General features: G+C 40.0%; 1 protein-coding gene across 3 annotated transcripts in view; it reads right to left on the bottom strand.

Moving 5' to 3' along the window:
* The window catches only part of Nebl (nebulette), a 356,567-nt gene that overhangs the window by 15,332 nt on the left and 325,342 nt on the right, over window positions 1–15,893 (bottom strand). The window contains exons 29-30 of one of the 3 annotated variants that reach the window (XM_040755446.1): window positions 13,657–13,749; window positions 12,473–12,622 (exon numbers count right to left, since the gene is read on the bottom strand). The exons of 1 other annotated variant lie outside the window; for it this stretch is intronic. In XM_040755446.1, the coding sequence (XP_040611380.1) occupies window positions 12,473–12,622; window positions 13,657–13,749 (243 nt within the window). The remainder of the gene's footprint in view (window positions 1–12,472; window positions 12,623–13,656; window positions 13,750–15,893) is intronic. One more of the 3 variants, XM_040755444.1, reaches the window with a different exon arrangement.

Here is a 15,893-nt window from a genome sequence, read left to right as displayed (position 1 = left end):
AAAATTTCCAGTAATGAGTTCATGACACAACAGAATGAAATTCTTGTCATTATTTCTTTTTCTAACATTTCAGATTTATCAACTAATGCATGGTGAAGAAGTTAATGAGATTGTGTTTTGGTTTGAGTTTTAGAACAATGAATCTCTATTTTGACAATCAGGATGCATTTCTAAAAAGAAAGAAAAAGAATGAAGATGTTGCTTATTTGAAAGTAGATATTAATGAGTTGAGTACTATCTAGATCCTTTTTGTTCAGGAGCAAAGTGGCTGAGACATTGGGACAAGTTTAAAAAAAATCACCTTCCCACCCAAAATAAATGAATAAATGTGGTTCCATGATGTGATCTTTTTTCTTAAATAACTTTTTAACTTACTACATTTATTTATTTACTTATTTATTTATTTAGCAGGTGCATATCATGGCATGTGGGAATCAGTTTTCTCTTTCTACTATGTGGGACCCAGGTATTAAACTCAAGTCATTAGACTTGGTGGCAAGCACCTTTACTCACAGATCATGCCGGAACCTCAAATAGCTTTTAAAGATATATTTTATCTTTGACTTATTTTTCAGAAAGTCAAGACGCTGTGGTGCCTGACTCCCCATAAACCACAAGTGGAACCCAAATCCACAAAGTTTATACTCAGTTCAGTAGCAATATGGTATTTTGTAAATTGATGGAGCCCTTTGCACTCTGGGAAATTCTTTGATTCTTTGGAAGAAAGATGAAACCAGGCAGATAACCTCTGGGTTTTAGTTTGGTTGCTTTGTTGATGAACTCTGGAAATAACTACTTAAGAAACATATTTTTTACCAAGTAAACGAGAAATTAATAGACTCTAATCCAAAAATGGCATAACCTAGAATTTAATTAAAACCATCAAGTTCTAAAAGCATATCCAACCATCACTGTGATAGACAATAATTGCTTGGAAATCATGTGTAAATGTGCAGCCTGGAGTGAAGCCACAGCAGATACCTGACCGTCATCTGCTCCACTGTTCTTTCCCTCATCATGCCTGCTGGGGCTAAAAATCCCACATAAAAAAGTAGCAATGACCGCAAGCCTTGCTGCCTGTCGTGCAAGTCCAGACTCAAATCTGACTATCATAAAACAAAAATAATCACAAAAGATATGACAAGTCTGTAAGGTCAATTTCTGAAAAACCACTGAGAGATCGGGAAAGGACACTAGGATCTGAAGAGTGGAGGAGCTTCCAGAAGTAATAAATTGAAGTTTGAAGAACAGCAGTCTGTGATTCCTGCTGAAAGAAGACAGGAATGAAAGGGAGAAAAAGGAAGGAAAATGCACCTAAGTGCTTATGATGATGAAGGAGGCAGGCTAATCATTCTTCAAAGCCTTACTCTGTCTATACTCAACTTACGTTGGGTGTTGGAATAAGCATTTGGAAAGGGTGCCCCATAGGCAAGCTATATGTATATTGTTAGTGAGATGTTTCCAAACATGGCAGGGAAAAATGTGATATCAGTAATCCAGTCACTCTGGGAAAAGCCAAGTCAGATCTCAGAAAGTGATATCCCTTCTGAGGCAATGGCTTTTTAAATTTTCTTTTGAGACATTTTGTCCTCTGACAAGAAGAGATGAAGAGTGAAGAAGATGGAGGGAGAGGGAGAGGAGAAGGCAGAGGAGAGGGAGAGGGGGAGAGGAAAAGGCAGAGGGAGATAAAGATGAAGGCAGGGAAGGCAAGGAAGGGAAAATGAGGGAGGAAGGGAGGTAAAGAGAGAAGAAGCAAGCAATGTCATCCTACTTTACAGAGAGAAATTACCAGCCTAATGTGTACTTACACATTTGACAAGCTATACATACTGATTACATAATGATATGTTAATCTACTGATTGAGGTTTATATTATAAAAGAAACAAAAATTCATTTTTCCTATCAATTAATTTCACAACAGAGGTTTTGTCTATTAGTCGTCAACTCTCCAAAGTTTTCTAGACGCAGATGAAAATTCTAAAACATCACTTCACCAGGTTTTGACAGTACACACCTAAAACACCAGCACTCACTTCAGCAGGTGTGACAGTACACACCTAGAACACCAACACCTAATTCAGCAGGTGTGACAATACACACCTACAACACCATCACCCACTTCAGCAGGCAGTACAATACACACCTAGAACACCAACACCCACTTCAGCAGGTGTGACAGTACACACCTAGAACACCAGCACTCACTTCAGTAGGTATGACAATACACACATAGAACACCAACACCCACTTCAGCAGGCAGTACAATACACACCTACAACACCATCACCCACTTCACCAGGTGTGACAATACACACCTAGATTGCTAGCCCTTAGGAGCTTAAGGAAGGAAGACCCTGAGTTACAGGTCAGCAGGAACAACATGTCAGATATGGTCTTAAGATCCAAAAGACATAAAACATCATGACAGATGCAAACAAATTTTTCAAATTCACTTTAGAAATAATGCCCAAATTCAGCTGGGAAATAACCATTGAGAGTCTCTACGTGAAACAATTTGCTTTATAAAATTTCAGTCAGAAAGAAATTAGATTGAAGAGGATGAGATTGAGGTCATAAAATTGGACTATGGCTGAAAATAGAAAGAAATTTATTCTAAAATAAAAGTGAATATTTCTAGATCAGAAGTTTTCTTTGAAGAACTAAATATTTTTATACCTGAAGCCTACGAATATAGAAGTAAAATGGTTATTATAGGGAAGGAGACTAGCACACCTTTCATTCCATGTATTTGTGTGTCAGAAACTGCCAGCATCCACTTCTGTGACAGGTCTAGCTCATGGTGTAGATTATGTCTCCAGTCATACTGGTCTTGCATAACTACTACTTTGCACCCTCTAATCATCACCATTTTCTTTCCTTCTTCCTTCCCAGATTACCATAGTGACCACTGCTTTCTTCCCTATTTATGCAATTGATCTCTTTTTAACTTATAATTCAAACACAAATGAGATCATATGAATTTTTTTTAGTATCCTGGCCTATTTTACTTAACTCAGTGTCCTCTGACTCCGCCCATGTTCTATTAAATGGCAGTATCCCCATTAAAGGCTGAATAATATTTCTTTTGTACTTATTCTTCCTTTTCTTTATGTATCTCTTGATGGACATTAAGGTTTTTGCTGATCTGGAAAAAAAACCTCACTGCATTGAACATGGGAAGGTTTTATAGGGATGTGATTTCATCTCTTTGGGAGTATATACCTAGAAAAGAGGTTATTGGATTATACCATAATTATTTATACTTTCTCAGGAACATTCTTATTATTTTCTCTATTTCCTGTAATAGTCAATATGCCCTCCCACAAGAGTACATCATTGTTTCCTCTTCCAGAAGATTTTTTTCTAGTATAGTGGACTATTTAATTTTAAAACTATGCCCATGGTTGGAAGATAAACAACCTTGACCTAGGGAGCAAAATGTCATCTGTAAATTTAAAAACTCCTCAATGGATGTCATGCAAAGGCTTCAGAGCTTCTGTGTACCATTCACATTAAAAGATATTTGGAAACACAGCTAAGTAGAAACAAGTATATTACTTGAATACGTTAGCAGTTTATTATCACTGTTATTATTATTATTATTTACTATCATGTGCTTGTATTTGATACTTCTGCTTCAAGTTTAATGGGAAGTGGATTAATGATACTGTCCTAGAAAACTTATATCCCATCTGAAGTGTCTTTCTGTTCTTGCATTCAGCTTCCTGTCCATCATCCCTTCTCTCTATACTCTCCTTTTTTTTTAACATAGCTAAGTGACATTTCCATACCTCCACTGTCTCTACAGAGTTCATGACCTCAAGTATAATAAGGGAATTCTGATAGGCACTTCTACTTTTTCGGCAGGGCAGATGCCATGAGCAAAATAAAACAATGAGTTCAGAAGTAGTTACATGAAAGCAGAGTATTAATATAGGAATTATTTACTGATTTCTTTGGTTATGGAAGGTCATCATCTCACTCAAGATTTGTAGTAAACATAACCTCCAAAGGTATGTCCCAGTAATCTATCTTAATATGTTTTAAATTATAAATAGTAGTATTGTCTTCAAATTCAAAAAAACCTTAATTAGAGAATAATAATAATGTCAAGTTTTATTGATTTACCACATGAAGCAAAGCTGCTTCTTTATATAACAGGTTAAACTTCAAATTGAACATATTTATATACCCAATAATATTTAATAATATTTATTTTATCTCTATCCTAGAACTGATACCAGGTGACAGTTCTAGGATAGAGATAAAATAAACAGACAAAAACATTATGTACTAATTGCGTTTGGATTCTGGGAGAGACAGTATGCAAATTGCTAATCAAATGTCAAGAAGTATGGCTGGAAAGTTGACTCAGTGGTTGAGAGCCCTGACTTTCTTCCAGATGCCCCAGAATTGATTCCCAGAACCCACCTGGCAGTTCACAGCTTTCTTCAATTCCAGTCAAAGGGTATCATTTTTCCTCTTCTCACCTCCCCTTTTCTGACCTCCACGGGTACCAGGCATGCAAGTGGTACACAGACACACACATGGGCAAAAACATATGGAGTGTATGTGGGATGTATGACCAAAGAAAGTTTTTCTGATTAGTTGACATTTAATCAGAGGGCTGAAGGAAGTAAGCAAGCCTCAAAATCACCAGAGGAAATAGTGTTCTAGGCAAGGAGGCCAGTGACTCGAAAGGCCAGAGAGAGAAGTATACCAGGCAGGTTGACATGGCCAGGAAGGCTGCAAGACCAGAATAAAAGAGCCTAATGAAGACTAAGTCAGAACCAAGACCCATATCATGCTGTGCCTTGTGGACTATGGTCTTTCCGTTTTACTCTAAGTGAGATCAGAAGCCTTTGGAGTATTTGGAGCAAGAATTTATTGAGATCAAATACAGCTTTTGAAGGGTGCCGCTGATAGTGGGGCGAGGCCAGGGCAGAACGGTATAGTTAAGGATGGAATTAGAAGGACAGAGCGGAGTTCTATGAGTTTGATTCATCTGGACGTTGATTCTGGAGTATAGTAGAAGCAATGAGAAGGATCTCATAGGTGTGATATAAAGATGCATTATCTCCAAGACAAAGCCAGCCATCAGGTACACTAAATGTGAAGCATAGGAGGAAGAAAGGTGTAATACTGTCTCCAGGGCTTCTGCCAAAGTATTAAGTAATCACATCACAGCTGAGAAGGTAAGTACAAAGAGAAAACATGTAGGGTGAGGAGAGAAATCAGAAATAAGATTTTTGTTTTCAGATGTGAGGTTCAAGATGCCTATTAAATATCCAGCCATTGATCTCTTGTCTGGAGTCTGGAAGTTGTTTGAAAGGAAGGCATTTGCTTTGCACCATGTTTGTTCTTTTGTGTAAACAACTATAGCATAAAACAATACTGATTGCAACAAAAACTCACAATGCTATTTCTATACCACTTGGTGGACTTAAATGCATCAAATGTGAGGCACATTCTGTGGAAAGCACTAAGGGTACCCTAAGCCTCATAGAAGAGCCCAGCAAGTCTGGGTAGCTGGTCCTCTAAATAACCTGTCATCTACAGGATAAAGCGCAAGGACTAGGCTTACATGCTGCTAGATCCTTCTCTACCAAAGGGTCTCTGTGCTTCCCATACTCTAGTTGGGCATTTCCTAGACTCACCAAGGCCCTGGGCACTAGAGGTGCCAAACCAGGTCCCCATTATGCTACACTGACATCCATGCCAGTATTTCTGCCTCCAAATTGCCTTACCTATTTTTCTACTTGGTCAGATCTTATCAGAGGCAATGCCCCATCACCACACCTCCAGAACACCATATACCTGGTTCACGGTCTAGAATACGGTGACTTCATTGGAGTGATAAGTGTATCTTTTATTTGTGTGTTCAGTGTCTCACCCATATGGTGGATGCTAGATAAGGGGCAGTAGGCAGACAAAGTTACTACACCACTAAAATGTGAGGGCAACTCACTTCTTACTTGGTGTAGTGCTGTGGACAAGTGGGTCAGACTTTTAGAAAATACTGAAACCTCTCTTACAATCTACTCTTTTTTTTAAACACATAAATGGTACTGTACATCCTGTTTGGCCAGGCCGGGTTAAGCTCCATGGAACTCAGACATTTACTTTGAATCAGGGAAGGCGGAAAGGACTGGGGGGAAAGTGCATAAGGTTGGAAAGCTGAAATGTCTGTTTTGAAAAGTGCACCTGTTTTTCATTTACCCTCACACACTTATGCCCTTTGATGCTGTGCAGAAGAAACAGAAACACAGAAAGTACCTGAAGCCAAACTGAGCACACGTTCATACTGAGGGCAGCAGAGAGTAACTGCGATCGCAAACACATTAAAAAACCCTCACAACAGCAGAGAACCGCAAGCGAACAAAAGTCAACAAAGCACAAAGAAGTCCTGGGAGGCAGATACACCATGTAGACAAGTGAAGTAAGGACAAACGTAAGATCAAAGGAGACCTCAGCAAATGAGCAGACACCATAAGGAGTGTGTCCACCAGACGACGTGTGTGCCAGACAAAAAGCAAGCAGGACAACACCAGAAGGCAATGGAGATGATTTCAGCTATTCAAGAATCAAAATAAAATTGGATGAAGTTTAAATAAAATCCTCTGTTATTGAATCAAAATAGCACAATAGAGATATTCAAGGAAAACCTTTCAGCAACTTAATCCATCGAGGAACAGCCTGGCAAGCAAAGCAAGTTCCAGATAATCACAGAGAATGAAAATATTCAGCAATCAAAGCAAGATGAGCAACTGGCATGAGCAACAAGCCAAAGCAACAAGAAAATAGAAAATTCAGAGAATTCTTCTAAGTTAACAATGAAATCCAAACTTGTAATGCTCACCAAGAAAACAAGATGACCACCCAACCCTTTGTCCTGACAATCAGCATTTTCCCCTCTCATAGGAAGGACCCCAATAACTGTGCCTCACAGCTGCCTAGCCACCTAACTCATAAAGCTGAACAGATGGCTTTTAGAGCATAAACACATTGTCATAGAGACAAGGAAAAGGGTTCACTGAAATTTATGGCACTTAGCTAAAGAAGCATAAATATCTCAGAACACTCCTGTGCCTACACCCCTGTCTGCCATGCACAGGAAATCGGAGCCAGTAAGTGTCAGGACCCAAGGCCCAGTGTCCTGATGTACAGCATGGCTTTGCCACATGTGCCCCTTACAGCAAAGATGACTGAATTATATAAAAAGACCATTTTCTAGAATAGAACACATTTTAATCATATAAATATTCTACACTCACAAGTTTAAAGGAATGGAGAAAATCTGGGAGAGAAAAGAACATTTGAAATACACAAGAGCATTTTCTTCATCCTCTAGCAAGTGTTATAAAATGCATTTCAATTTCAATTTCTGGGGACAGAGTTTAAACAAAAGCACATGATTGGCTTTTGCTGCTAAAGACACTAATTATTTCCACCAAACCTTCGTCATCACCATAAAATTCTGTCTTGCATTCAATCTGCTCCTCCCCACCAAAGCCCAGCAGGCATTTCAAAGGGGATCCTACATTTCAAAGTCTCCAAGAAGTCACCAATACTATCTGTTCCCTTTCTCACCAGGAAAAAGGAAGAGAAAAAACCCTCTGGGAATGTTTTTACTTCAGCTTGTTTTCAGCTTTGCTTCAATGTCACTGAAATGTCAAGACATTGAAACAAAGTGTGAAAGCTCCCTTCAAGGCCTTCTGCAAGAGAGAAGTTTATTTCACAAAGGTATTTGTGTGTGTGTGTGTGTGTGTGTGTGGTGTGTGTGCGTGTGTGTGTGTGTGTGAGAGAGTGTGTGTGTGTGTGCGTGTGTGTGTGTGTGTGGTGTGTGTGTGTATCTGTGTGTGTGTGCGTGCGTGCGTGCGTGTGTGCGTGCGTGCGTGTGTGTGTGTGTGCGTGTGTGTGTGTGTGGTGTGTGTGTGTGTGGTGTGTGTGCGTGTGTGTGTGTATTTGTGTGTGTGTGTGCGTGCGTGCGTGTGTGTGTGTGCGTGCGTGCGTGCGTGCGTGCGTGTGTGTGTGTGTGTGTGTGTGTGTGTGTGTGCGTGTGTGTGTGTGTGTGTGGTGTGTGTGCGTGTGTGTGTGTGTGTGTGTGGTGTGTGTGCGTGTGTGTGTGTGCGTGCGTGCGTGCGTGTGTGTGTGTGTGTGTGTGTGTGTGTGTGTGTGTGTGTGTGTGAATTCATGGAAGTCGGAAGTCAATTCCAGGTGCTTTCTTACCTTGCTTGTATTGAGGCAAGGTTTCTCATTGAACCTGGAGCTTTTATCAACTGGCTAGACTAGCTGCCTAGTGAGCCCACTGGATCCTCCAGGCTCTGCTTCCCACCACTGACATTACAGGCATGCATCCTCATCCCTGCATTTTTACATGCATGCTGGGTATCTGAGCTCAGATCCTCATGCTTCATGATCATGCAGCAGGAACTTTACCCACTGAGAAATTCCCCAGCCCTGTGACCCTATTTTCTGGGCTGTTTCAGGAGGTTATGACCTCTAGAAGCAGGGTCTCCCTGGAGAAAGAGGGTCACTGGAGGAAACAGCTTTTGAAGGTTAGAGATTAACCCTGCTTGCGGCCCAAGCTCTCTGCTTCCTGGTTAATCAGGATGTGAGGAGTCCTCACCACAAGCTTCTTCCACCATGAATGCCGCCATGCTTTTCCTGCCATGGTGAACTGTATAACCTCTTAAATCCTGAGCCAAAATAAACTCTGCCTTCCTTATATTACTTCTGTCAGCTGTTTGCTCGGTAGCAATGAAATTAAGTAATAAAAGAAAAAGCAGGAAAGGCTTTGCCATGGTAGAGATGACAAGACTTCCTACTGAATTTGTCATGGAGACAGAATAAAGGACAAAAGTGTAGAATGACTCCAAAGACGTTGGCTACAGAGCCTGAGAAGTTGTATCTGTCACTTAGCAAGTTGCAAGCCCAGGGAAGTAAAGACTGGCAAGGAGATGGGGTAGTGTGATGGCTAACATTATGCTTTAAGTTTCAATTACTGTGCTTAAGAGTACTACACAATAAAAATGCCTGTGACCTCTGAGCTCCACTTCCCCAAGGGCAGAAAACTTCCTAGAATGCTAGAGCTGTTGTTTGTATAAGATAACAAGCCATGTGTTTTCACTTCTATAAACAAGCTTGCTTGCCCCAGTTGCACAGGATGTGTTTGATCACACATAGGCAGTAAGTTCGTAAGCAGCCATACATCAGGGTGTACGTATGCCTCTGACTGCATGCAGACAGGAAGTACACAGTCGTGTGAGTTTGCCTTTACAAGCCCCTGACTAATGTAATTCAGGGCCATAATCTGAGCATGAGCCTGGGTTATGGACCTGGCCAGTGTCCATGTTCATGGCCAGTATTTAAGAAAATCTTTTAGTTATTAAAATTTACTCATGGTCAGACTAGCAAATCTCTGAAGGAACTCAGACCCATAACCATAGTTTGGTAATTGGGGGGTTGGTTTGAATGCATGAAGTGTGTATGTCACTACACAAATATCATTGACTATGTTTCGCTTCACCTAAAATTAATGAAATTAAGGACACAGTTGCACTTATCCCAAGATCATAGATTCCCTCTGTTGTTGAATCACCTGAGTTGATATCATCAAGCTTACTTGGACATTTTAACTTCTGCTTCATACCTCAATGCCTACCTGGAAAACTAGGAAGTGCCCCTAAAGAAAGAGTAAAGCCTTGTAATAGGTGTCTACAAATGGCAGAAACTTACAAATATCTCAAAAGAGGCCATTGACATCATAAAGCTTTCTTCAACCCAGTGATCCATAACTGCCTGCCACCTTGCTCAGAGTAGAAAGTCTATTTTAAATAACATTTCTGGACTGGGTATGTGTTAGAGTGCTTGCCTAGCAGGTAGGAAGTCCAAGATTCCATCCCAACACCACTCACTCACTAACTAGAGAAACATATAAGCAAGCAAGCAAATGAACAGTTTGTACATACGTGTGTGTGTGTGTGTGTGTGTGTGTGTGTGTGTGTGTGTGTGGTATATGTGCATGTGTGTAAGCATGTCCTTGTGTATTTGGGTGAATGTGTGTGTGAAAGGACAAGGTTCACATGTGTAGTCTTCCTCAATCACTCTTCACCTGAGCTCAGAACTTACCAATATAGTCTAGCTAGCCAATCTGCTCCAAAGATTCTCTGTCTTTGCCTTCTCAGACTGGAATTATAAAAGGGCCACCATATCCATGGGACATTTATATGGTTTCTGGGGATCCAAACGGTTCTCATCATATTTGCATGACAAGTGGTTTATCCACAGAACTCTGTCTCCAGACCATCAACAAATATCTTAAACTTCTTCCTAAATGAGCATGATCACAGATGCCTATAATCTCAGTAAACAGAAGGTTAGGACAGAAAGATTACATGCTATTTTAGCTATATTCTTCAACATCTAATTTAAGCAAAAGAATATTTGTTTATACTTTTTCTCAACAGATACATTTCATTTGATTCAACTTCAAATAGTAATGGAATCTCTCTTTGAAATCATTTGAGTAAAAGCACAAGAGTGATTTTAAAAAGCAAGAGCAGATAACACATGGCTAATAGCAGTGGGTTTTACAGCCTTGAGATAAAAAAAGTAGTGTCCCAGCTTAACCAGGGCATCTCTCACTACTGCAGATGGGAGCTGAGGCTTCTGGAGTGGGCAGTTCTGAGTTCTCTGTGTCTATGTGGAGTCATCCAAGATCATAGACTTGGAAGAGGGCTTTGAAATACACCTCCAGTGCAATCTCTGAATTTTAATGGTCCAGCTGACACTCCATTGAATAAGTCAATGTCACAGCCTCTGCTCAGTCAAAACCACTTTTCTCCCTAATGTCAAGGCTAAAAAAATGGAATCACCTGTCAACTATCCTGTAAACTCCATCCCATCTGCACATATCACCTACTGTTTATATATGTAGTATCCTTTTGTGCCATTTAATATCAGGGTCCCCCACCAGAGCCTATGCCCCCCACAGCAGTTCCCTGGCTCTTCTGTCCACTATGGAATGTATTGAAGTTCCAAGTTCTTGGCTGGTGCAGACTGTATGTTTGATGAATAGATGAGTGAATGAATGATAACTGTGCTATTTTACACACATGAGTTACAAGAGTTACCACTGAAGCAAACACTCTGGAGGATGCTAAGTGTCATTGACCAAAACTAGTTCTTACATTTGATTCTTGTGTTTATTTCATCAGGCATCAACATTAGTGAAGATATTCAAAACTTTGAAAAGCACTAAAGGAAGCGTCAATATCTCCCACTCAAAAAGAAGAAAAATAATTGAAGCAGGTACAGAACCCTTCATGAATGAGCCAGACCCAGAAAGTGAGCAACAGGCTTTTTACCTACAATGAGGCAAAACTGATTTGTAATTCTTTCTTTGGATTTGCATACAAGGGAGCTGAGGATGATCTCACAGGTACCTACAATCTAAACACTCAAGAGGCTGAGACAGGGGGACTACAAGATTGAGACCTGTCTGGGCTTATATACAGCAAGATTATGTCTTGGAAAAAGCATGTAAAAAAAGGAAATCCTCAGTTCCCAACAAATCATCTAGCAATCTAAAGCCAGACTGAGTTTACAGTTCAATTATAAAGAGTATGACTGACTATATGTTCATTAATGTGTCATTGTCATGAATACACACAATGACTTGATAACAAGAGCTGTCCTTGGAAATGATACTTATTTACCCCAAGTATTAAACTACTTAACTTCAAACTCCTACCTAGCAACTTCAGCAGTCTGATCTTTCACAAGAAAATGCATAGTATTTGAGTTCTCTCTTTGCCTTTCCAATGCACTGAGTCTTGTTATTAATAACAGCTTCATCAGCTGCAGCCGCCATGTAACATTCTAATGGATTTCACTGAAAGTTCTAGAAGCAATCCATTAGCTTGGATGCAGAAAATAAAAAGCACAGGAAAAGGGGTCGAGTTTGCAATAAAGTGATGACTATTAATACCAACAGTATTTTCTACTTTAAAAAAGAAATCTTGAATCCCAAGTGTTACATGCCATTTCTTTCTGACAAGTTCTAACTCAATAAATATATATCAGTATTTAAACACACAGCAATTTATAGCAATCTCTTACCCACTCAAGTGTTAATGTGAGATTAATATTTCCCCCAATGGAATTTATACAGAAACTACACAGACTCTGGTGTCTACTAAAACTGTGAATATCCATGACGTACACTCCAGTCATGCACTTCTGTAGCAAATCCCAGGACATTTTTGTTGACACAGATCCATTCCATGGACAACAGTAAAGCATGCAAAACTCCAAATTAGTAACTTTAAGTAAAATATTCTTAACTTTGCAAACTTAGAATTAAAAATTCAATTACACCCAAGCTGTTTGTAAAGGTGAAAGTGTGTAAAGGCCACTCCAGTACACATCTGAGGGGTGAGTTAATTTTAAACAGCTGCGGTTTGATACCTCCTTCGTCAGATGGTCTTGTCACCTCACTGCAGCATGAAAAGCTAGGGTAGAGCTCAGAGATCTCTGACTTGTCATCTCCCAGACCTGTACCAAAAGTGCTGCTTGAATGAGAGCGAGACAGGTGTCTCTGGTACTGACTCGCCTTTTCTACATCGGAGGGAGAACATTCAGACACGTGAATGAGTGACAGAGACAACAAACAGTGCTTCACAGGAAAGCAAAACAATCCCCAATTAAATACTAACCCCTAATCTCTGCTACTCTAAGGTTCTGGTCAACCATCCCCAGACTTAACATGGACTACATCGCACACACAGGACCTAAAAGACATTCCTTCTCATTCAGTCTGTTGAGTTTGTTTCTTTTTAAGAGACATAAGGGATAGGAGATGAACAATAACTAGGCAAACATCACAAAAGTAAAAAAAAAAGTTTGAAAGTGAACATCTGCTTTAAATACTTGCTTTCAAGTAGCCCTGCATACAGTTCTCATATTTTGTTTCTTTTGAGACTGAAATTAGATAGTAATTTTCAGAGTAGAGTATATTTGCTAAACATGGCTTAAAAGTCCAAATGTTTAGCCATGCTGTAACTATACCAAATCATTCATCTTCCCCTTTTAATGACAGACATGTCATCCAAGCTAACAGTCAAATAAGCCTCCATAGGAACTACCCATTTTTTATTGTATAAAAATTCAGAGATAAATGCTAAACACCTGAAGCTTTAATTGGAGAGCATGCATGATGCTGTAGAGAAACCTCACTGTTGTTCTATGTGTAACTTTTGAAACCTGACTCTAAAATGCTATAATACTCATTTTTATGAAACAAATATCCTTTCTATCTCAGAAGCCCTTTGCAATCCAAATAACTAGATCTGCAGTCCCAGAAAGCCTATAGAATCATATTTGCCAATGAAAGGCAAATGTAAGTATGCTCTAGACACCGTTTTAAGTGAATCTAGGACAAACAAATGTAGGATTCATTTACAAGTTTCTTGGTAAGCTTTGTTTTCATAAATAACTAATGCTATTTTAAAGTGACATAATACATTTTTGGGGTTTTCTGAATCTTCAGCTTTCAATTTCCATGGCATATTTGCCACAGTGCAAGTCTATAATTCATCATCATTAACATTCATGACAAAACCCAGGGAAACAGAGAGGAACTCAAACAATACCAGAGAGCATATGGAGACTTCTAGACTGAATATTGTCCTCCAGGGGGTCAATGTCGAAGATGGAGCCAGGATCTGTGCGCCACACTTTGAGGTCTTTCATCAAAAGGAAGAAACCAAGAGATCAAGAGGGGACTTTGACAATTCAGCATGGAAGTCAGTCGAGAAAAGGCAGCACGCTAAAAGTGACCCAGTGCACTTCTGAGCCCAGACAACAACAGGGCGTGGGGTGAGGGGTGTCACTTTCATATGTAGCTACCAAGGAACCAAGGAAAGCTTGGCATCAATTTGAGCACCCTGGTTTCTTCACAGCCCAGAACAGGCATTTCCATGAAGCAATATGACACAGCCCAAGGCAGGTTCACATATGACTGCCTCATTCAGTCCTACAGCATCCCAAACCTCTGTACTTTGGTGCTTCCCCCAAGAACAGTGACATGATTTAATGTTCCTGCCTAAGGACACCTGAGTATTCATGGGAAATGACAGGAATGGTTTTATTTAAAACTGTTCTCTCTGTATAACAGAAAAGAATGTTGGGAATGTAGACAAGTGGTAGGTTCAGTTTTCATTGCAAGACTAGGATCTATGGGAACAAATAAAGCCATGTAGGACACATTTATCACCAATTCTGAAGAAAGATTCCAACAAGGAACCATTAGGGATAGGGTCATGGAGGCATGAATAAACATGGCTTCTGCCCTCAATGAACCAAAACTTAGTTTACTTCTGTGTTTAGAGGGCACATTGCCATAGTTTATATTTCAAGTGTCTCCCAAAGGTCCATGTATTGAAGACTGCTTCACAAGCCTGCCACATTATTCAAAGCTTTAGAAATGTTAAGACACCTCTCACTGGTGAGAGGAGTTAGGTAAGTGGGGAGTTCCCTCTAAGAAGATCTTGGACAAGCCCACCCAAGTCTCCATTGTTTCCCAGTGGCTATCTTCCTCTGTCACACACTCTGATGGCACTGTACTTCATTGCCACTGCCACAGATCCAAAAGCAACAGAGTCAAATGACAGTAGGCTAAAACCTCATGCTGTCAGCAAAATGAACACAGTCCTCTTTTAAGTTGATTTCTCAGGTACTTTGTCACATCTGACTAATAAACATGGAGGCCAATGTGCCCTTCTTATATTGCAGCTGCAGGCAAAGTTCAAATTATAGAATTTCTGAATGTATTTGATGTTCCAATGGTTGGAACTAAGAGTGCTGTCCAGTGATAAACAACTGGGAAGTAGGTGCCTGGTTATGGGAGAAAGGAGGTGAAGCTAAAGTAACAGTTAGCAAAGACTTTCTTATCTGTTATACACTGTGGAGTATATACAAGCACTGTTTTCTGTTAGGACCTAACTCATTTAAGCATCCTATATGCTACTCTAGGCACTGCTGTTGTTGTCATTTCATAGGTAAGGAACTGAGGCTCAGATTGGTTGGATAGCTCTGAGGAGTTCATCCAACCAGTAAGCAGTAGAGTTACACAACAAAAATAGGGCCAGCACCAACTGTCTTGATCTGCAAATCTATGAACTTGTATTTCCATGCATGGTGTATACCCTGGCTCACTGGGAAGTTTAGTGTTAGTCAAATGTATTTCATTTTATGACTTTATAAGCAAGTCTTCATGGACACTGATTTTTTTCCCCATAAGAAGAAACTGACTCCTAGATAGCCCACTGAATAAATACTTTTTAGTTTTAAATCTATATTTTAAAAGTAGTGATAACTGCTATTGAAAATACTATAAATAATAACTCTGAGAGGCCTGTCTAGACAGTTTCATCATTTTTAGCAATGATTTCACCGTCATTCCTGGTCCCTGATCTTTGTAAGACCCCAGGGTGAGATGAATCACACCACTCCGTCCTGTGAGTTATTAGCACAAATCAATGAAACTCCCCACTTCTGCATCACTTTTACTGAAAACCTCACAATTCATCCATCCATCTTACTATGGCCCCTTTAAGTAATCAACCTGGGAAAATGAGTAAAGCTATCAATAGCCTCCAAATAGGTCTGGAGAGTTTCTTTGGAAAATACTTTGCTTGGTGATGATCCAAGTCGCTCAGGGCCCTAGTGTTAGCACTCTCTCTTTAGACTAAAATGTTACTGTGTCAAATGCACGCTTCCCCACCCAACTCACCTCTCCACGCCCTCTCACAGCTGTAACTCTCAGACAGAGCTCTTCCCCTTGGGAGGAAGGTAACCTAACAAAGAGGTTCCCGAGAAGTAGAAGCCA

This window comes from Mesocricetus auratus, unplaced genomic scaffold, assembly GCF_017639785.1.
Source record: "Mesocricetus auratus isolate SY011 unplaced genomic scaffold, BCM_Maur_2.0 Super-Scaffold_100013, whole genome shotgun sequence".
Taxonomy (NCBI): domain Eukaryota; kingdom Metazoa; phylum Chordata; class Mammalia; order Rodentia; family Cricetidae; genus Mesocricetus; species Mesocricetus auratus.
The sequence above is the reverse complement of the archived record's forward strand: the minus strand, read 5'-3'. Positions and strand labels throughout refer to the sequence as shown.